Here is a 23870-nt window from a genome sequence, read left to right on the forward strand (position 1 = left end):
GAAAATGTCTGGGGAGGGGGTGGTTTGGGTAGGAAGGGACGAGTGGACCAGGGAGTTACGGAGGGAACGGTCTCCGTGGAACGCGGAAAGTGGAGGAGGTGGAAAGATGTGGCCAGAAGTGGGATCCCGTTGGAGGTGACGGAAATGTTGGAGGATGATTTGTTGGATAAGCTGGCTGATGGGGTTGAAGGTGAGAACGAGGGGGATTCTGTCCTTGTTACGAATGGGGGGAGGGGGAGCAAGAGCGGAGCTGCGGGATATAGAGGAGGCCCTAGTGAGAGCCTCATCTATAATGGAAGGGGGGAAGCCTGTTTCCTGAAGAATGAGGACATCTCTGATGCCCTAGTGTGAAACACCTCATCCTGGGCGCAGATGCAGCGTACATGGAGGAATTGGGGGTAGGGGATAGACTTTTTGCAGGAGACAGGGTGGAAAGAAGTGTAGTCCAGATAGCTGTGGGAGTCAGTGGGTTTGTAGTAGATGTCAGTCACTAGTCTGTCTCCTGTGATGGAGATGGTGAGATCCAGAAACGGTAGGGAGATGTTGGAGATGGTCCAAGTATATTTAAGAGCAGGATGAAAATTGGTGGTGAAATGTATGAAGTCAGTGAGTTCTGCATGGGTACAAGAGGCAGCACCAATACAGTCGTCAATGTAGTGGAGGTAGAGTTTGGGGATGGGGCCGGTGTACGTCTGGAACAGGGATTGTTCGACGTACCCGACAAAGAGGCAGGCATAGCTAGGTCAGGGGCTTTTCTTCTCTTAAGTTCCTGGGAAAGGACATACGCATGCAAGTGAACAGACATCGGCATGGGTGCTCCATAACATTGCCATGTGAAAAACACAAGTCTTGTGATGCGGAACTTTCAAAGCCAATTGTCTCCTGTAATGAGGTTCAATGTTCCAGCTGCACCTGTGAAAGTCTGTTTGGAATTTTAAAAATATTAACTGTTCAGGTTATGACATTTGTATTAAACACCCCGTTAAATGAAGACAATGCGATTTACTGTTGCATTTCATATATTCTATTATGAGATGGTTGCATTTCTAATGGCTGCTGATCGATAATATGATCGAGTTAACCTGACAAGACAGAACAAAGAAGGTAGGTGATGTTCCTTGGAGGTTAGAGATGAATGCGCAGCTGTTGTTATATTACATGTGTTGCTTGTGTTCTTTCAGCACTGTCTGCGTGGCCTCAAAGAGTATTCTCCACTACCCCTTTGTGCTATCTCAAGCCATACTATCTTTGCTGCGGCATCAGCTTTCGATCTCTTTTTGCTCGGTAGAATATCTTGAGTGCTTCATTCTCCTTAGGAGTATGTTTTCCATAAGAAATAGAAGCAGGAATAGGTCATTCAGCTACTATACCAGCTCTGTCTTTTAGTAAGATCATGGCTATTCTTGTATCTCAGTGCTACTTTCCTGTTCCAACCCAATTTCCATTGATTCCTTTAATAACAAAAAATCTGATGATCTTTCATGGTTTTTCTTCTCTTGTTTCCAAATTCGAACTCATCCAAATTATAACTTGAAAATTCTTTAAACATACCGATCATACCATCAAGGTCTGCAATATCATCATATCATATCATATCATATCATATCATATCATATCATATATATACAGCTGGAAACAGGCCTTTTCGGCCCTCCAAGTACAAGGCTGTCAAAACTTTCCCCCATCATCCATATCTCCAATGTTTACCGCTGAATCCTATTGTCACCAACAGCAAGGAATTTTTTACTTCCCCATGAGATTTATCCCATTGGATTATCATTCTTGCCTAATTAACCTCCTAATTCTTGCTCTAGAGGTTCCTCGATTAACAATAGTTATTTGTTTTTCTCCCCCTGCCTCACTTTTAGCTTGTCATTCTTATTCAGTGTGTTTGTTAGTGAAATCTGATTTCTGTTGCTTCCCAATTCTCTCTGAGCACTTGCTAGTAAAGGTAAGATATCATAATGGAATTATTGATGAAATATAGCTGGATATGACAGAAGTTGAGTCTCTGAAAATGATCAGATGATCAATGAAATTGTTAATATTCTACCTCTACACAGTTGAAGCATAATGCAGATGTTTTAGCTTTGTACAAAGTGATATTTCTCCTTGAAGAAACAGTTGCAAAGTGTAAGGACATTACAGCATTTTGCCCAGATTTTATCACCCCTCTATTACCACCTTCTTTCCAATTTCACCCTTAAATTTTGGGGCTAGAAATTGATCTGCTCTTCATTTTATTGGGTTTCTCTGTGTAACAATTGCTGAAACCGATGTTCTCCTCTGTGCTGTGTTTGCTATTAGAAACATTCCCCTCCATTTTGTTTTTTTATATATAACAACAAAAATAACCCTCACCCACCCTCCCTGAACACCCCTTTGCAGCTGATGTGTTCACAATACATCATATCACAAATACAAATGCACAATTTGACAGCAAAACCTCTACATTCTTCCAAGGCGCAGGCCCATACATATCTACAACATGTCAGATGGTTCAGGATATTCATTATGTATTGTATCTTTCCTTCAATAAAAATAAATATTTAAAAAAAAGAAACATAGAAACATAGAAAAATAGGTACAGGAGTAGTCCTTTGGCCCATCGAGCCAGCACCACCATTCAATATGATCATCTGAAATCAGTACCCCGTTCCTGCTTTTTTCCCATATTCCTTATTCCTTTAGCCCCAAGAGCTAAATCTAACTCTCTGTTGAAAACTTTTTTATTTTATTTATTTAGTTATATATTAAAAAAAAATATTGTGCAAATTGAATTTTTATTCATTTCCTTTGCAACACTGGATAAATCACAGCCAAGGTCCAAAAGGTCCCAGACCCAGCAGCCAGTTAGCAATGCTCTGCCCCTTCAGTAGTTCAGTTCACAGTAAGAATTGGGATTAATTTCTCGAAATAGTCAAGTCAAGAGTGTTTTATTGTCATGTGTCCCAAATAGAACAATGAAATTCTTACTTGCTGCAGCATAACAGAATATGTAAACATAGTACACTGTAAACAATATAATAAGCGAGATATATACACATACTCACAAGTACACACACGTACACACGTGTGTGTATATATATACATATATACGCAAGCGCACATATACGTACACACAAAAAACAAACAATAGTTTTGCAAGAATAATAATAATAGTCTATTGTAGTTCAGAGCTTATTTGAGGTTGTAGTGTTTAATAGCCTGATGGCTGTTGGGAAGAAGCTGTTTCTGAACCTGGACATGATGGTGTGGGTCTCTGATAATGCTGGCTGCCTTTTTGAGGCAGAGAGCAAAAGTTCAGAACAAACTTACCAGGATGGAAAATCTGGGTGTGATTGCCCCTGTCAATGATCCATCTGCCTGGGTCTCGACCATGGTTGCAGCAAACAAGAAAAACACAGATGAAATACGAATTTGCATCAATCGCAAGGATTTAAACACTGCCATTAAACGCCCACATCACCCGATGCGCTCGGTGGAAGAAGTCGCGTTCCACCTGGGAAAAGCAACAGTATTCTCAGTCCTAGATGCAAAGAACTCATTCTGGCAGATCCCACTAGACCTCAATCGTCCATGTTGACCACATTCAACACGCCTTTCGGAAGCTACAGATTTTTGCGCATGCCATTTGGAATAAACTCGGCTAGTGAGGTGTTCCAATGCACCATGGAGCAGTTATTTGCCGGATACCCATGTGCCATCAATGTAGATGACATCCTAGTCGCCGTTCAGAACGTTCGATAGCACGACACAAACTTAAAGCTGGTTCTGGACTGTGCCAGAGCAATCAACCTCGTTCAACCCCCAAAAATGTAGGTTCCGGGTTAACAAAGTGACCTATGTAGCGATGGTCTCAAACCAGACCCCTCGAAAACCATCGCTATTAACTGCTGCCAATACCCACGGACGTGACAGCATTACAACGGTTTCTTGGCATGGTAAAATACTTGGGAAAGTTCATCCCGAACCAGTGAACTCTCAGCCCTGCTAAGGCAACTGACTCACAAAGATACAGCCTGGTCCTGGTACGAACACCTTTGACGCTCTCAAGCAACAGATGTCCTGCGCTCCAACACTCGCTTACTTCGATGTCCAGCTACCTGTCACTTTAACTTGCGACGCCTCCCAATACGGACTGGGAGCAGCCTGTCTCCAGAACGATGGTGAAGGCCACAGACCCATTGCTTGTGCCTCCCCCACCATGACTGATACTGAACAGGGCTATGCCCAAATTAAAAAGGAACTGCTAGCTGTTGTCTTTGCCTGCAGGAAATTCAATGACTTCATTTTCAGGAACCCTGTCACTGTTGAAACTGACCACCAGCGCTGGTCAGCATTCTGAAAAAGCCGATACACACCGCCCCTGCGCACCTTCAACGTATGATGATGGCATTACAAAGTTTTACAAACGCGAAAAAGATATGCACCTAGCTGACACTCTGTCACGGGCTCCACACAACACCTGCGAGAAACACCTGTCGGACGATGATGGTTTTGTTGTTATGATGGTCTCCTACCTCCCATCCTCGTGTCTGGACGATCTGGCAGCACAAACAGCTGCGGTTGATGTTCTACAGTCACTCTCCTCTGTCATCCGACGCGGATGGCCAGAAAAGCAATACAGGCTACCACCCCTGATTCGCCCATTCTACCCTGTTCGTGATGAACTGGTACATCAGGATGGCATTGTGGTGAAAGGACACAAGGCAGTGGTTCCTGCATCTCTGCAAAGCAAATATTTTGATGCCATCCACAGGGGCCATCCCAGTGTGGAGGCAAGTGTTCTGAGGGCAAAGAGTATGTTCTTCTGGCCTGGAATGGCTGACTTTGTGCGTGCGAAAGTCGAGTCCTGTGCGGTGTGCAACAGCCTAGTGCCGCACCAACCCAAATAGCCCCTTCTCTCGCACCCCACACCTGACTTGCCATGGTCTACAGTTGCAACTGACATTTTCAAGTGGCATAGCAATCAGTATCTGGTCCTAGTTGACTCGTACTCCGGATAGTTCGAGATCGACCTACTCCGCAGTCCCACCTCAGCCATGGTTGTTGAAAAGCTGACACGCCACTTTTCTGTCCATGGGGCTCAAGTCTATCTTCTCTCCGACAATAGCAGCCAATTCACCAGCCAGCACTTCAAAAACTTCGCTATGCGCTGGGACTCTTACCTGGTCCATGTTGATGATGGCACCTACAGATATACCTGGCAACACTTTCGTCCGGTCAATGAGCCAGTGCCGCCTCAACACTATCCTGACTACACCACTGTGTCTCATCCACAGTTCAACGGTTCTAGCCCCTCGGTCCCACAACTGCCTGCTGACCCCGTCCAGATGTCTCGCCTGCTGCTTCGCCTCCCCGGCTGCTACAGACCACTCAATGCTGGCCTGCTGCTTCGCCTCCCCGGCTGCTGCAGAAGTCTCCATCCTCACCCTCAACACCGGTCAGACCTGCGGTATCACTCCCTTCTCGTATTCAATCTTCGGTGAAGGGAGGGGACGGTTGGTACCGTACGCACGCAGGTCGCGTCTGCAAGCCGAATCCAAAGTACAATGACTAGTACAAGGACCGTTTTTGTACTGTCGGTGAACTGTCTTCTCACTTGCTGCTCTCAGTGTACAGTAAGCAAAGTAAAGTGCACTCCCCTCATATTGGTGTTTTTCTATGTTCTCCACTATATGTTTGTGATTTGTGATTTGCTTCTTTAAGAGGAAGGATGTAGATCAACCACATTTATCTCTGTCAATATAACCTTCACCACATATCTTATGCATTATACACATTCCACCAGTTAGTCCAGTCCGGGATTTGAATAGGACTGCAGCCACTGATTACAGCCTGCCTGTCCCTTTAGGTTGGTAGTCTGTCTGTAAACTGATACGAGGAGTGCAACATTATGTATTGTTCACTCTGCATGGGTTTCAATAAATGCTTTGTGGTTCACCTAATACGTTGTAATGGATTGATTACAAAACATACTCCCCTACCCCCGTCCTTTTTAATTGCACCAACTCTCAACCCAGTGCGCACACTTTTCTTTCACTACCCCTGGAACCCTATTCCTATCCTAACTTCCACTATGTGATCTCCCATTCTCGTCCCAAAATTCCCTTTTATCTCCCTTTCTCCTCTAACTTGTCACATTCCACAAGCTTCCCTCCCTCTAGATTTACATTTCACACCCAATCTTCTTTTCTTATCTGACATCCTTTTATCTCTTTTTCACTTCTGGTCTTTGTTACTTACTACATCTGTAAATCATCTCCCCTCACTTGTATCCATCTATCACTTTCCAGGCTTTGCCCCACTCTTTCCTCCGTTGTTCCATCAGTCTGAAGAAAGGTCCCAACCTGAAATGTCATCTGTTCATTTCCTCCACAGGTGCTGCCTGATACGCTGAGTTATTCCAGTAGTTTTTTTTGTTCAAGAAGTTTTTAATGTTCTTAATGCTAAGTATAGAAAGCATGCGTGGCTCTCTGTTATCAGATATCTCAGACTAGTGTTTTATAACTTGAATTACATTTGGTTAATTTCTAAATTCTGTTTTTAATCCTTAAAGAATCCTGAGAAAATATGTGTTCTGGTACAACTCTTTACCAGTGGGGAATTTTTATATCTAATCATTATAAGTCTTGATCCAGACATAGCATTTATTGTCACACTTCACCATTTATGTTCTTATCAGGTCTATTAACTATGTCTGATTAAGATCTGAAGTAATTCATTAGGTTGAATTGTTCTTGATGCTGAACCATAGTCTTCACCTGTGCGGAAAATTGCTTCTTTCCATGCACACCAAATGTATAGATTGAAATCTTGTCTGTTAAGTTGACTGGATTTTTTATTTGTAATTTTCTCTGAGAAGATTGTGAATTTTGCCTGATGATTCTGAGTGTCATATTTTCAGCTTATGTTTTTAGTTGTTAGGTTGTGTAAGATTTGAGAAGTTTTCCCTCATTTGGAAAGCAACACCAAACCAAAGAGCTGCAGTTTGGACATTTTAAACGAGAGACTGGGGCTGATAGCGGAGAAAGGCTGCGGTCAGATTAACAAAGGATGTCACAATCCGTGCGTCCTAAAATGGCCGCAGGACCTCGTGACCAGCCACAAAAAGTAAAAACCTTACAACCCAGTCTCTAGGTTTCTGCAAAGCCACGGCCAGAACAAAGGATGGGTATTGGCCAAGCAGAAACCTACGAAACCAGGTCGGAGTCCAGACACTGGGGCGCTGACATCAGCATACTCACAATGCCCCAAGCCGACCTAAACAGTTCATCTCGGTGAGGGGGCACAATAGCCCATAGAAAACTACCTGGTAGGTGATGGGAAACCAGTTAACACCCATCACCTCACAACGAAATACCAATTAACACCGTCTGGCCATCCCCGGTATCCCCGAACATAAGGCAGATCAGAAGAAAACTCATACATATCTTTTTGAACAAAGAGATTCCAAGATCTGGCGGGAGATAGGACGGGTCAGAAATAGTATAACTGGCCACTACTTTTGGGTGAAAAAGTTAAGTCAAGTTAAGTCAACTGAAGTCAAGAAGAGAGTCAGAAGGAAGTCAAACGAATGCAGGAGGAAGAAACGACAGGCAAGACGAACGGATGCAAGAGAGAGGAACAGGCACGCAACTCGAGAAGAAATACTGCAAAACGAACAGCCAGTAACCCCAGTAATAGCCCCATGGTGAGCATGTACTCCAAATCCTACATATCCTGGACATAGTTTAGTGTAGAGGGGAGGGTGGTTGTTAATAAACGTTGGGTGTATATTAAAATATGTGTTGGTCAATGTTGCGATGCGTCGTACGTTCCCCATCTTACAGTCGTGTATATGTCTTGTAGAACTGTGTGTTTAAGAATTCATAAGTAAAAGGTATTCGTGTATATGTCTTATAGAACTGTGTGTGTTTTATGATTCATAGTTATAAGTATTCGTGTGATTCGGTATGTGTTTTATAGACATGTATTATAGAACTGTATAAGTATTCATGGACAATAGTCCCAAGCGCTAAATAAAAGCCTTTTTCATTTAAACCCTGGTTTTCAAATCTGGTCTGGTTGAATTTTTCTGCACTATAAGAGCTCCTGCATCTAAGTCCAGTGTCTAGAACCGTAAGGAGTGAGTGGGTCGAACCACTCACGGGGAACCAGTGTGCGCTGCCTGGTCAAGGGATCAGAGCAAGGCACGGGGACCTTAGGTCGGGCGACAGCTCGGCGCAGAAACCCCTTACAGTTGTCTCTGTTGATCAGTTTTCATTCTTTTTGGAAGGAACGAGTATAAATGCTGGTGTCAGAATGGCAGGTTGTAATTGCCTTTTTACATCATAAGGCTGAGTGACAAATGATGTGCTAATTGAAATGGATGAACAAGGCATTCTTGCATTAAAATGTTACACCTGTAGCATCAATAGCAGAATAATTTATTGAAAATAATTTTTCATCTTACAAATTCATTTCTTGATAAGGTAATTTAAGACAGATGTGCAATTGAAAATGATGAAATTCTCCAACTTGAGCTGTATAAATTTGAGGGTTTATCCACCTTGTTTTTGTTTTGATTGAAGAGACTTTATTTGCTCTTATTTCCACCTTTGTGTGCATTTCCAGGTTGGGCTCAGGGGAACAATTGAACAGTTTTTTATGGGCAAACAGATGTCATCTGGAGCATTTGGAATGTGGTGAAGTATTTTGCACCATTTTAAATGCCATTTTACTTTCCCGATAAACTAGTTAAGGAATCAGTCCAACCAAACATGCATATTACCTCTGGGATCTATAATTCTAAATAATCATGACTGCAGTATTTACTCATAATATCATTGATTTTATGATGAGATCATTTATTGTTTTGTATTTTTAAAATATTCTTTTATTAGCAACAAAAGAAAAGAAAATATTGGAGGATGAGTATTCCTCATGGTCGACAATGACCTGCCATTTGATCTATTAAACAGAATGTTAAACATTCTCATCAGCCACCAAAATTTCTCTGTACACCTCCATTTACTAGCTTTTCACTGTTTAAAATATTTTCATTTTTTCTGTTTTACCCCTGTTATACCTTATCTGCATTTCCTTGGTCATGTGTGTAATCAGTTCATGTCTCTTTGCAAATCATTTTGCATTCACATCACAGTTCATTTTCTGACTTGGCTTTATAATATTCTTAAAGTTAGTAATTTTATATTTTGCTTCTTCAATAATGTTACTGGCAGAGGATTTAGATCTAATTCCAGATGCACCCTATTGGTAACAACTGGTTAACTTGAAAAACAACTTCTTATTTTCTGTTTTCATTCCTTCACCTAATCTGTAATTTCTATTGTGTTTTCTCCTAATTACTTGAGTTTGAATAAACATTAAAAGATTTTAATATGCAGACATATAGTACATCCATTAGATGTCCATATTCTATTTTGCGAGTTTAATCTTCAGGAATCTGTATAATATCTAACCAATATGATTTTACATTCATAAAGCTATCTGACACTGCCTAACATACATGTTATGCTTTCCAATAAGACTTGATATCACTTCCTATATATTAGTTTCAGCATTTTGTTGATAATCGGTGACAGGCTAACAATTCTGTTGTTCCCTGTTTCATGACTTGAATAACTGTATTACATTAGCATCTTTTAGTTTAATCTAGAACTGTTCCAAAATCTGGGAAATTTTTGAACATCATCTCCAAGACATCCATCACTTCAGTTAACTTTTAGAATTCTAATGATTTTTTAAAAATAGACATACTTCTATAGATATCTTTTAAAGCTCTCATTACATATATATGGGTTAATTCATTATTTTTAATGTCTAAATCTGCTCTCTTTCTGAAAATGCTTTATAAAACTTCAAATAATACCAATGCATTATTCATGAATAAAAAATGAAAATTTAATGAATAAACAACTAATAAGGTCACACACGTTAAAAAATGAGTGCATGGGAATGCCATAATTGTAAGTTTCTCTGCAACTTGGAAATATATTGCTTCATTGTGTCTTTCTCTAAATATTGGAGCTTGTGCTTAGCAGCCCTCTGTGAGAATCACCAGTTGGCTCCTCATCTGTAAACTTCTCTCAAGAGAAATTAGGGTAATTAATACAATTCTTGAATTGCCAGTGATTCCAATATCCCATAAAATGAATACGGGTAAATAAAGCCTTCATCTATATACTAGAGTGTGCTGCACCAATGCAGGAGAGGTTTGGGCCCAACTTGGTCTAGTAATCCTATAAAAGGTATTAACTCCCCAATATAATAAATAGAATTCTTTGAATGATCAGGAGTGAATAGAACAGACGTTTTGTTCCCAAACCTAAGACACATATGTTACCTAGTACTGCTATCAAGAGCACTAAAATGTACAGACTATTTACTATGTGTTACAATTTGTTTAATTTAGCTTTCTGTGACTCTTTTACTTGCTAAAAACTAATAACTGCAAGGTGTTGTATTTTGGGACATCTAACAAGGGCAGGACTTACACAGTAAATGGTAGGCCTCTGGGGATTGTTGTTGAGCAGAGGGATCTAGGAGTTGCAGGTGCATGGTTCCTTGAAGGTTGAGTCGCAGGTAGATAAGGTGGTCAAAAAGGCTTTCGGCACATTGGCCTTCATCAGTTAGAGCAGGGGCCTCCAAACTTTTCAGCATGAGGGCCACATTATATATTTGGCACATTTTTGCAGGCCGTAGGAAAAAAATAAAGAAATGTCCGTTTTATAAATTTAATGAGGTTTATATGGCTACAAATAAATGATATTCAATTTTTAAAAAGCTTGAAATATTAGAATATATATATACCATAGGTATACAATTATTTATAAAACAGAAAAAATACAGTGGGCCTGCAGACAGTCTAGAAATATCATACATAATGGTGGAGTGACCACATGTGTGTCACCGTCGCAGTGACTCATGAGTGGGCACTCCGCTAAGAAATCATTAAAATTAAAAATTATTATTAAGTCGGCAGCTGCATACAAACCCTCATCTTGATAGCATACCTGACGTGTAAGTTCAGAAACTGCCGCCGAGATCGGCCTTGAAGACCGGAGAACTGAGGAGGAGGGAGCCGCTGGCGACGACGGACATGATGAGTGGGCCAGTAGGAGAGGGGTAATGCCTACAGCGCCTGCAAGGTCGGCTGCAGAAGTCGTTTCCCCCGTGACACACAGGCGATCGGTCGAGCGAGGAGAGGGACGTCGATCGACGGGCCGAGCCAGTCGAGGGTGACGGAGGAGGTCCTGCAGCAGCCTGGGGCTCGCCTGGATCGGGAGCCGTTCCAGTACATCCAGCGTGCGGACCCGACTTTGGACTTTTGTAAATGGCGGCAAAATATGGTGACTTGTGCACGTGTGATCTGCGGTAAAACAATTCCACTGTGCAGTGCACACGTGACAATAAACAGCCATTCATATAGGCCGCTAAAAAAAAAGAAAAATTCCCACGCTACCACAGAACCTGCAGCATGGAACATGCTTGCTGCAGGCCGGATAAAATCTTGTGGCGGGCCGGATGTGGCCCACGGGCCACAGTTTGGAGACCACTGAGTTAAAGTATTGAGTATAGAATTTGGGAGGTCATGTTGCAGTTGTATAGGACGTTGGTGAGACTGCATTTAGAATATTGTTTTCAGTTCTGGGCACCATGTTATAGGAAAGATATTGTCAAGCTTGAAAGGGTTTAGAGAACTAGGACTAGAGGGTCTGAGTTATAGGGAGAGGTTGAGTAGGCTGGGTCTCTATTCCTTGGAGCGCAGGAGGATAAGGGGTGATCTTATAGAGGTGTATAAAATCATGAGAGGAATAGATCGGGTAGATACACAGAATCTCTTGCAGAGAGCAGGGGAATCGAGGACCAGAGGACATTGGTTCAAGGTGAAGGGGAAAAGGTTTAATAGGAATCTGAGGGGTTACTTTTTCACACAAAGGGTGGTGGGTGTATGGAACAAGCTGCCAGAGAAGGTAGTTGAGGCTGGGACTATCCCAACGTTTAAGAAAAAGTTAGACACGTACATGGATAGGAGAAGTTTGGAGGGGTATGGACCAATCGCAGGCAGATGGGACTAGTGTAGCTGGGACATATTGGCTTGTGTGGGCAAGTTGGGGCCAAAGGGCCTGTTTCCACACTGTATCACTCTATGACAATGACTCTATAAGTGGAATATGAATAGGCCTTTTTGCAAGATTACATCACAAATAAATGTGATGGCATGGTGTTGCTTTTTCTGCGTGAATTGTGTTTTTGACTGTTTTGGGGTTAAATTACACAAATAGAAATTCACCCTTGTGATCCAAAACCCATTTTCATATCAATAGATAGGAAAAAAACCTGCAGATGCTGGTTTAAATCGAAGGTAGACACAAAATGCTGGAGTAACTCAGCGGGTCAGGCAGCATCTCTGGAGAGAAGGAATGGGTGACGTTTCGGGTCGAGACCCTTCTTCAGACTGATGTCAGGGGAGGGGGCGGGACAAAGATAGGATGTAGTCGCAGACTGGAAGACTAGTGGGAGAACTGGGAAGGGGATAGAGAGGGAAAGCAGGGACTATCTGAAATTAGAGAAATCAATGTTCATACCGCTGGGGTGTAAACTACACAAGCAAAATATGAGCATGCGAGTGCCCATAGCTACACCTTGGATTTGGAGGAAGTGGGAGGATTGAAGGAGAAGTTGTTGAGGGTAAGGACCAGCTCTGCTAGGCGGAGGAGAGTATTGGTAAATGGAAATTGGTTGGTTCTGTGGTCGAAGAAGAAATGGAGGGCTTTAAGACCCTCCTGGTGGGGAATGGATGTATAGAGTCACTGGACATCCATGGTAAAGATGAGGGAGTGGGGGCCTGGAAAACAGAAGTTATTGAGGAGACGGAGAGCATGTGAGGTGTCTTGGACATAGGTAGGGAGGTATTGGACCGGGGAGATAGGATAGTCTTTCCAGGTGAGGCAGAGGTTTACCTGCATCTCCTCCAACCACATCTACTGTATCCGCTGTTCCAGGTGTCAACGCTACATCAGCGAGACCAAGTGCAGTCTCGGTGATCATTTCGCTGGACACCTCTGCTCAGTCCGTCTTAACCAACCTGATCTCCTGGTGGCTCAGCACTTCAACTCCCCCTCCCATTCCCAATCTAACCTTTCTGTCCTGGGCCTCCTCCATTGTCAGAGTGAGGCCCAGCACAAATTGGAGGAACAGCACCTCATATTTCGCTTGGGTAGTTTACACCCCAGCAGTATGAACATTGACTTCTCTAACTTCAGATAGTCCCTGCTTCCCCTCTCTATACCCTCCCCCTTCCCAGTTCTCCCACTAGTCTTCCTGTCTCCGACTACATCCTACCTTTGTCCCGCCCCCTCCCCTGACATCAGTCTGAAGAAGGGTCTCGACCCGAAACATCACCCATTCCTTCTCTCCAGAGATGCTGGCTGACCTGCTGAGTTACTCCAGCATTTTGTGTCTACCTCCACATCAATGGATATGGATGTTGTGACATTGTTCATTGTTTCATGCTCTTTTTGGAGCATCGAAGGGAAACCTGGAGGACATTGCCCAAGAGGATCCTGTTGTCGGGCATTCGCAGGACAGTATAGTATCACTTTCCCAGGACCTTTCAGGGAGACCCACAGGTCTATGAAAACTATATAAACTCCATTTCCCTCCAAAATGTCTTCTCCAAATCCTCCTTGAAAATACACCAGCCTCCCAAATCCCTCATTGAAATGTACTTGCTTCTCTGATCTCAACATATCGCCCTCAAGCAGTGCTTCAGTACTCTTTGAGGCTCTGGTTTACAGGCCTGACAGATCCTGCAACTCATCGCCTGAGGACTGAGCAGCATATTTTTTATGAGGTAGGGCAATGACCAAAACAGTTGTTCCTCCAATATAAATAGTGTTTCATAACACTTTTTAGGATACTTAGAAATTTGTCGATATATTTTTTTTAACATTTTGGAATGTAAGGAATATTGGTAATAGATATGTGGAAGAAGGAACTGCAGATGCTGGTTAAACCGAAGATAGACATAAAAAGCTGGAGTAACTCAGCGGGACAGGCAGCATCTCTGGAGAGAAGGAATGGGTGACGTTTCTGGTCGAGACCCTTCTGTCTGAAGAAGGGTCTCGACCCAAAACGTCACCCATTCCTTCTCTCCAGAGATGCTGTCTGTCCCACTGAGTTACTCCAGCTTTTTGTGTCTATCTTTGATAATAGATATTGTTGTTTTAGAAGACATGTTACCTACAAGTTTGGTCTATAACATTTTCTATGATAACATTTAATTTAGTTCAACTTTATGTAGTTCATTTCATTTTTGAAATTTGTGTTATGGTTTGTATTCATATTTCTGTACCACATAGAGGCCATTTGGCCCATGCAGTCAATGATAATTTTCAGTACAATTTCATCAATCCCATTCCCCAGTTACTTCTCTGTAATGTATTCTCTCTCACATGTCCTTTAATTCCCCCTGATTCTCTGTCCACTCACCTGTGCTAGAGGTAATTTCTCGCAGTCAATTAACCTAACAATCTGCATGGAATGTGTGAAGAAACCAAATAACCCAGGGAAAACCAACAATTATTCAGGGTGGCACATTGGTGCACTTGGTGGAGCTGCTGTCTAATAGCACCAGATACCTGGGTTTGATCCTGATCTCGGATGCTGTCCGTGTGGAGTTTCCAGCTTCTCCCTGTGATTGCGTGGGTTTCCTCGGGCTCTCCAGCTTCCTCTCAACTGAGAAATGTGCGGGCTTGTAGGTTAATTTTCCTTTATAAAATTTCCCTCAGTGTGTAGGGCGTGGATGGGAAAGCAGGATAACATGGAACTAGTGTGAAGGGGTGATCTATGGTCGGCCTGGACTCGGTGGGTCAAAGGGCCCGTTTTCATGCTGTTTTCATTCTGTATCTTTAAATTGAAATAAACAAATCTTCACAGAGAGAATGCGAATTCCATGAAAACAGCACCTGAGGTCAAGGTCAAACCTGGAGCTCTGAGGCAACACCACTGACTGTTTCACCATTAACTATATCTACATTATTATATATTAGGATTAATATATGGAAAATTCATAAAATTCAGATCACAAGCAATCTGTTTTTCCACAGGAAACTTAGGTCGTGTGGACTACATCTCAGAATTTGAATACGATCTGTTTATCAGACCAGATACTTGCAATCCTCGTTTCCGAGTTTGGTTTGACTTTACTGTAGAAAATATGAAGGAATATCAGGCAAGTGCTTAATCTTTAAATAGTACAAAATCAGAGCGTCTATTTCATGAGTGTTTATTTGTTGTAATTTACCAGAATGTTGCTTAGCTTAGAGGGTTTCAGCTACAGGGAGAGGTTGGACAGACGGATCATTTTCTCTGAAACGTCAGAGATTGAAGTGCGACTTGATAGAATAGACAATCAGAACCTTTTTTTCCCAGGGTTGAAATGTCCATAACTAGAGGGTTTAAGGTGAGAGGGGAAAAATATAATGGAGATGTGTGGGGCAAACAGAGGGTGGTGAGGGGCTGGACGCATTGCCAGGGATGGTGGTGGATGGTGGCAGATACGATTGTGGTGTTTAAGAAGCTTTTAAATAGGCACAAATATCTATGGGGAATGGAGGGATATGGATCACCTGCAGGCAGACGAGATAAATTCAGCTAGGCATGATGTTTGGCACAAACATTGTGGGCCGAAGGGCCCATTCCTCTACTGTTCAATGTTCTATATGCATCAGAAATGAACGGTGACAATGAAAATTTTATTTGTTACATCTTTACAGGCATTTCAGAGTTACTCCAGCTTTTTGTGTATCTTCGGTTTAAACCAGCATCTGCAGTTCCTTCCTACGCAATGAAGTATTATGTTCCATTTTAGATATCAAAGCTTCTACTGTATTCATGGTTTTGTTTTATATTAGAAGCTGGATGAATATACCTCATCCCAGATCCAAAAGATATTCAAAGGCATTTTAATAATAATAGCATTATATATGAAAATTGAAAGTGATTTAGTGCAATCTGAATCCAGTGTCTTAAATCTAAACAAAATATATGAAGTATAAGATAGACACAAAAAGCAGGAATAACAGTGGGACAGGCAGAATCTCTGGAGAAAAGGAATGGGTGACGTTTTGGGCCTCCTTCGAGGACAATCTGAAGAAGGGCCTCGACCCGAAATGTCACCCATTCCTTCTCTCCAGAGATGCTGCCTGTCCCGCTGAGTTACTCCAGCTTTTTGTGTCTATCTTCAGTTTAAACCAGCATCTGCAGTTCCTTCCTACACTATGAACTATGAGGTGTGAGTTGGCTGTAGAAGTTTAACATTTAAAGTATTAATATGTAGTTTACAACATGAATCTCTCTTTAAAGCACAAATACCAAATTGAAAATGTAATCAAGGTGTCACTAACATGCGCTTACAGATAGAATTCGATCAAAGGACAAGCTTTACGGTTGATAAAGAAAGCTGTAAGCTTGAGGATTGAAAAAAAAATCTGAAATGGGAACCAAAACATTGATCGGGAAAGGGAAAAATAGAATATGGAACATAGGCCATAGAACAGTATGTACCGAAATAAGCCCTTTGGCCCACAATGTCTGTGCCTTACATGATGCAAAACTAATATCCCTGTCTACACATCATCCATATCCTTTAATTCATTACAGATCCATATGTTTATTTAAAAGCTTCTTAAACGCCACTATTGTACCGCTTCCATCACTCCATGACATCGTGCTCCAGGCATCCACACGTTCTGTGCAAAAAAAAACCTGCCCTGCACTTCTCTTTTAAACTTTGCCCCCTGAACTTAAAACTATGCTCTCTTATCATTGACATTACCGCCCTGGGGAAAAAGTACTGATTGTCTATCCTATCTATGCCTCTCATAACTTTATATACTTCTAACAGGTCTCCCTTCAACCTCTGACACTCCAGAGAAAACAGTCCATGTTTGACAATTTCTTTATAGCTAATTCCTTCTAATCCAGGCAACATTCTGATAAATTTACTAGTCAACCTATCTACATTTATGTCCAAATTGTCTATATATTTCACAAACTACAGAGTTCATACTAAAGTTCTTGTAGAACCGCACTGGTCACAGACCCCAACCAGATTATCACCTTCCACCACTACCTTTTGTCCTCTATGGGTAAACCAGTTCTGAATCCAAATGACCAAGTCTCCATGGATACTATGCATCTTAATCTTCTGGATCACCCTACCATGAGGGACATTATCAAATGCCTCACTAAAATCCATGTTGACAACATTCACTGTCCTACCCTCATCAATTACTTTTGTCAACTCTCCAAAATAAGTACTTTAGATTATGATTCAGTTAAATCAAACTCAAATTAATGGGAAAACAGCTCTTAGCTTGTCCATAATAGGTCATGCCTTACAGACTATCCCTAATTATCCCATTCTCTTCCACATGTGAGTAAATCCTATCCCAACGAATCCTTTCCAATAGGTTCCCTACCACTGATGTGAGGTTTACCAATCTATAATTTCCTGGATTATTTTTAATTCTATTCTTAAACAAAAGACCAACATTAGCTACTTTCCAATCCTCTGGACCTTACCTGTGGCTAGAGAGGGTATAAAGATCTTCGTCAAGGCTCCTGCAATTTTGCTCTTGCTTCTCTCAATATCCTGGGATTATTAGACCCTGGGGATTTATCTACTTTAATGCTTTTCAAGGGACCCCACACCATTCTTGATCTCAATTTGTCCTAGCATTTTAGTATACCCTACACTGATCCCATTATCCCGATGTCTTTCCATTTTACATGCTCCTTTATGGCCTTATGGTTATCCAATGATAACAAATACAAAATAGAAAAGCAATTTTTTATATATATATATATTGAGAGACTGATAAGCTTTGGAGTTCAGATAGACTTGGTTGTCCTGTTGCAGAAATCACTGCATGTTAATGTCCAGGTACTACAGAGAATTAGAAAGATACATCGTATATTGGTATTCTTATGTAGAGGATTTGAATATAAGAGTAAAACAATCTTGTTGCAATTATATTGGGCCTTGGTGAGACTGCACCTGGAATAATGTGTATAGGTTTTATTTTCCTAATCTAAAGAATGCACATGCGTTAAATAGAATATAATGATGGTGTGCCAAATTTATTACTGGGATGCTGGAAGGAGGGACAGGGGAGAGGTGGCAGAGCATTTGTCAGAGGAGACATTTGGCAAATAAGTCTGTACTCTCTTGAGTATCGAAGAATGAGGAGATCTTACAAAATTCTTTCAGGGCTTGCCAGGTAGGTAAAAAAGTAAAGTTCTCCTTGATAAGGTGCCAGGGGTTATATAATCCCCAAATAAGGATTCAGCTGTTCTGGACAGCAATGGGAAGCATTTTCTTCCGCCAGAGGCCAATGGGGGGTGGATGGATGGGGAGGGTGTACACCGATGCAGGAGAGGCTTTGGGTCCACGGCTAGCTCTGGCTGCAGCGCTGGCAGCACGGGGCCGAGGTCAGTGGCACGCTCTCCCATTCTCTGTCCCCCCTCGCCCACCTACGACCCCGGGAGACACTCCCCGCCCGGCAAACGGCTTTGTCAGTTGGAGAGGGTTGCCTCGCCCGCAGGATCGTCAGTTGGGGGAGGGTTGCCCCAGGAGAGGCCCGCAGGAGACCCAACGGGTCCACGGTCTAGTATATTACTAAAACTTTCATCTTGGTTGTTCTGTTTGGTTATTTCTTTGTGCTCTTTGTGCGATTGTTTGTGCGCTTTTCATCCACAAAAAAAGGTACACGAAAAACAAACGGTACACGATATTGTGACAATTTTAGCACCATCTTACTCACCTTTGTCCTGGGGACACCTTCGTCCATGTCTAATTCAAATTGGTGTTATATTTTTAAAGTTAGAGAGATTTTTAATCACAATAGACAATAGGTGCAGGAGTAGGCCATTCGGCCCTTCGAGCCAGCACCACCATTCAATGTGATCATGGCTGATCATTCTCAAGCTGTACCCCGTTCCTGCCTTCTCCCCATACCCCCTGACTCCGCTATCCTTAAGAGCTCTACCTAGTTCTCTCTTGAATGCATTCAGAGACTTGGCCTCCACTGCCTTCTGAGGTAGTGAATTCCACAGATTACAACTCTCTGACTGAAAAAACTTTTCCTTATCTCTGTTCTAAATGGCCTACCCCTTATTCTTAAACTGTGGCCCCTGGTTCTGGACTCCCCCAACATTGGGAACATGTTTCCTGCCTCTAACGTGTCCAACCCCTCAATAATCTTATGTTTCGATAAGATCCCCTCTCATCCTTCTAAATTCCAGTGTATACAAGCCTAGCCGCTCCAGTCTTTCAACATATGACAGTCCCGCCATTCCGGGAATTAACCTAGTAAACCTACGCTGCAAGCCCTCAATAGCAAGAATATCCTTCCTCAAATTTGGAGACCAAAACTGCACACAGTACTCCAGGTGCGGTCTCACTAGGGCCCTGTACAACTGCAGAAGGACCTCTTTGCTCCTATACTCAACTCCTCTTGTTATGAAGACCAACATTCCATTGGCTTTCTTCACTGCCTGCTGTACCTGCATGCTTCCTTTCAGTGACTGATGCACTAGGACACCAAGATCTCGTTGTACATCCCCTTTTCCTAACTTGACAACATTCAGATAATAATCTGCCTTCTTATTCTTACCACCAAAGTGGATAACCTCACACTTATCCACATTAAACTGCATCTGTCATGCATCCGCCCACTCACACAACCTGTCGAAGTCACCCTGCAACCTCATAGCACCTTCCTCACAGCTCACACCACCACCCAGCTTTGTATCATCTGCAAATTTGCTAATGTTACCTTTAATCCCTTCATCCAAGTCATTAATGTATATTGTAAATAGCTGCAGTCCCAGCACCGAGCCTTGCAGTACCCCACTAGTCACTGCCTGCCATTCTGAAAGGGACCCATTTATCCGCACACTTTGCTTTCTGTCTGTCAGCCAATTTTCCATCCATGTCAGTACCCTACCCCCAATACCATGTGCTCTAATTTTGTCCACTAATCTCCTATGTGGGACCTTATCGAAGGCTTTCTGAAAGTCGAGGTACACCACATCCACCGGCTCTCCCCTGTCAATTTTCATAGTTGCATCCTCAAATATTCCAGTAGATTAGTCAAGCATGATTTCCCCTTCGTAAATCCATGCTGGCTCGGAACGATCCTGTTACTGCTATCCAAATGCTCCGCAATTTCTTATTTTATAATTGACTCCAGCATCTTTCCCACCACTGATGTCAGACTAACTGGTCTATAATTTTCCGTTTTCTCTCTCCCTCGTTTCTTAAAACGTGGGATAACATTAGCTACCCTCCAATCCACAGGAACTGATCCTGAATCTATAGAACATTAGAAAATGATCGCCAATCCGGAGTGGATGAGTGGGTGAATGGAGGGGAGGAGGGGAAGGGGGGAGTTGGGGAGGGGAGGGTGCTAGACAATGCAGGAGAGGTTTGGGGGATTGAGGGAGGATGGGGTGGGTGAGGGAGGGGGGTTGAGGGGGGATCGAGTGCATGAGTGGGGGGAGGGGGGGAATAAAGGGGGTTCAGGGGGGATTGTGTGGGTGAGGGGAGGTGGGGGGGGGAGATGGGGGTTGAGGGGGATGGAGTGGGTGAGTGGGGGGGGGGGAGGTGGAGGGGGAAGGAGTGGGGGAGGAGAGGGAGCCTGACCATTACAGGAGAGGTTTGGGGCCAATGTGGGAGAGGGGGCTGCTGAGCCCACGAGCTGCCGTTAACTTTAATAGATGCGCTGCCCCCCTCCGCCGGCGCCCGCCCCGGTGTGCTCCGCGCCTGACCTTCCTCCCATGGTGCAGCACAGAGGCAGAGAGTCCAACAAGATTGCCATTGCCGATGATCGCCGCCATGCTGCAGTTGAGGCTTTGGGTCCACGGCTCGCTCTGGCGGCATGGGGCCGAGGTGAGTGGCTCCCTCTCCCCTTCCCTGTAACCCCTCGCCCGCCCACGGCCCCGGGGGACACTCCACGCCCGGCCACGCGCTTCGTCAGTTGGAGAGGGTTGCCAGATAATCAGGATCATCAGTTGGCAGAGGGTTGCCCCAGGAGAGGCTCGCAGGAGAGATTTGGACCCAACGGGTCCACCTCAGTCTAGTAGATAATAAATCATAAGATCTTGGATGAGTACAGAAAATTGATGTAGAGGTGAAAAATCAACCATAATCGTATTGAATGGTAGAGCAGGTATGATGCTGAATGGCCTTGTGATGTTTATAAATGTTTTCAAGACAGTTGAATAGCATTTATATATTTGATTAAAAACAACCATTATGTTGCTTTATAGATTTATTTTTCATTTATTGCCTTCTATGTGCTTGACTGAATTCAATATATATCACATCAGTATTGATCATCAAAATTAATAGGCTCCAACGTGTACAGGATATGATGGAAAATATTAAATTTACAATTTATGCTACACATTTTATTATTATCAACATCACTGAATTTGTGACTGAAGGGTTATTGTAAGATATTTAACTTTCTTTCTGAGTAAATTTTGTAATTCCACTTTTTACAGGAAGTCGGTAAAACCTTATAACATATGTTTTTTATAAATGTTGTAAATGTTCTCATTTTTTAAGCCTGGCAGTGTGGTAGTTAACATACTAAGCTGACATAAGCAGCATTCACTTTTTCTTGAGAGGCTAACTAACTTCCTGAGCCTTCAGTATAGGGGACAGGAAGTTTGCTTATTATTTCTCTATGTCAGCAGGAGTTTGTGACGATGAATTCATTAAAGTTTATATTTGGTGATTCTTGTTTCCTATTTTACAATGCCTAGTTCCTGAACTGTAATGTGGTGAAATAACTTGGTATACCATGATAAAGCTGGCATTAAGCATTACTGAAATATATTATGGAATCTTGCATGTTATGTGCTGGTTTGTTATTGTGAGCATTTCATCAAATTAATTTTGTCCATGTGTAATGGTGATGTGCACAGTTTTTGTTTAACAGGAACTTGAGGGTCAACTTTTTCACACAAAGGATGGGGTATATGGAATGAGCTGCAAGAGGAGGTAGTTGAGGCAGGTACTTTAACAACATTTAAAAGACATTTGTACAGGGACATGGATAAAAAAGGTTCAGAGGGATATGTGCCAAATGTGGGCAGGTGATACTAATGCAGATGCGGCATCTTGGTCAGTACGGGCAAATTGGACTGAAGGGCCTGTGTCCGTATTGTATGGCTCTATGACTATATCATTCTATGCCCTCAGATATTTTCACTGCAGTCATGTGTGGTTCCATGAGTGCCTTCTTAGATGGAAGATGATGGATGGATTTCATAAAGAAAGACAAAAGGCTAGGAATAACATGCAAGAGGGCACTAAGCACTGAAATCTACATGAGGCATTCAGAGAACACATCTCCAACATTTTTACTCAGGATCAATTGATGTTATGTTTACTTTACCAGAGATGCTGTCACCATCTGGTATTCACTGAATGTTTGCAGCATGGAATGAGGCCATTTGACATTTTAAGTTTATACTGGTTCCATGTGATAACAATTCAGCTAATCCCATCCCTTTGCCCCTTCTGAAAGCCCTGCAATTAATTTCTTTTCAGGCACCTATCCAACCACTTTTTGAATGCTGCGATTGAAGCTGCCTCCACTATTATCTTTTGTAAGGTATTGCAGTTCTAACCACTAGTTGCATAAAGAAGTTTGTCCTCGTGTTGCATTTGGCTCTTTTGCTCATCATCATTAATCCATGTCCATTAGTTCTTTACCCTCTGCAAAGACAACAATTTCTCCCCACAATAAAACTTCTTTGATGCAGCATGCTTGGGACTTTGATGGTGCCGGACAGGAAGAGAGTCCAGATTATTGGATATTATTCTACTCTATCACTTAATATCACTTAAAAAAAATAAATGTACAATGCTGTAGAATAATACATTTAAATTACTACATACTAAATTTAAAGAGAGCATGGGTAACACAGGCCTAGTAATTTTAAAAGGACTGTGGGAAAAAGAACTACGTAGGCTTCAAAGCAGTGCAGTTAACAGAATTGGGTACGTTAAAAAAGAGCATGGGGACTGGCACCCTCGTGAGTGGGCAGGAACTGAAGGAACCAATTGAGTAAATATGGACTGCGGGAACTGGACCTCAGTGGGTGAATGTTTTTTTAAATTCTGCATTAGAATTAATCTGGAGAGGCATGGAATAATCAAGGATGGTCGGCATGGCCTTATAAACGGGAAGTCCTATCTGACTAATTTGATTAATTTTTTTGAGGAGTTAACTAAATATGTTGATAAGGGTAGTGGGGTATGTGCACTTCGTTAAGGCTTTTCCAAGGTCCAGTCACAGAGTAGGAATACCTAAATGGACGAGGAACAGCCAAATGTGGAGAGTCTAAGTCCATTCAGTGAACTGTGCATATGTAGACTTGATAAGGCATGTGGGAGGAATTGGATTGCATCTATTTTATTGCAAATTAATTCAGGAAAGGTAGATGAAGTGGAGGAACGCAGTGGGTGAGGCAGCATTTGTGGAAGGAATGGACTGACAAGGTTTCAGGTCAGAACCCTTCTTCTGAAATGTTATCTGTCCAGTCCCTTTACAGATATTGCCTGACCTGCTCAGCTCCTAAAGCACTTACTTTTTGCTCAAGATTCCAGCATCTGCAGTTTCTTGTGTCTCTCTTTCATTCAAATGTGTTATGAAAATATTGTTGGCAAGAAAGATTAATGAACAATTTTTGAGGAACTTAGGGTGCTATGTGTTTAGAAATATAAAATCTGCATCAAATATGTGTAAGTATAACACTGGTCTTTATATAGGACACCC

General features: G+C 42.4%; 1 protein-coding gene across 1 annotated transcript in view; it reads left to right on the forward strand.

The window, feature by feature from the left end:
- Positions 1-23870, forward strand: part of agbl4 (AGBL carboxypeptidase 4) — a 318402-nt gene that overhangs the window by 26198 nt on the left and 268334 nt on the right. The window contains exon 3 of the mRNA XM_078408101.1: positions 15120-15244. Within this exon, the coding sequence (XP_078264227.1) occupies positions 15120-15244 (125 nt within the window). The remainder of the gene's footprint in view (positions 1-15119; positions 15245-23870) is intronic.

The sequence above is a fragment of the Rhinoraja longicauda genome, chromosome 11 (assembly GCF_053455715.1).
Source record: "Rhinoraja longicauda isolate Sanriku21f chromosome 11, sRhiLon1.1, whole genome shotgun sequence".
Taxonomy (NCBI): domain Eukaryota; kingdom Metazoa; phylum Chordata; class Chondrichthyes; order Rajiformes; family Arhynchobatidae; genus Rhinoraja; species Rhinoraja longicauda.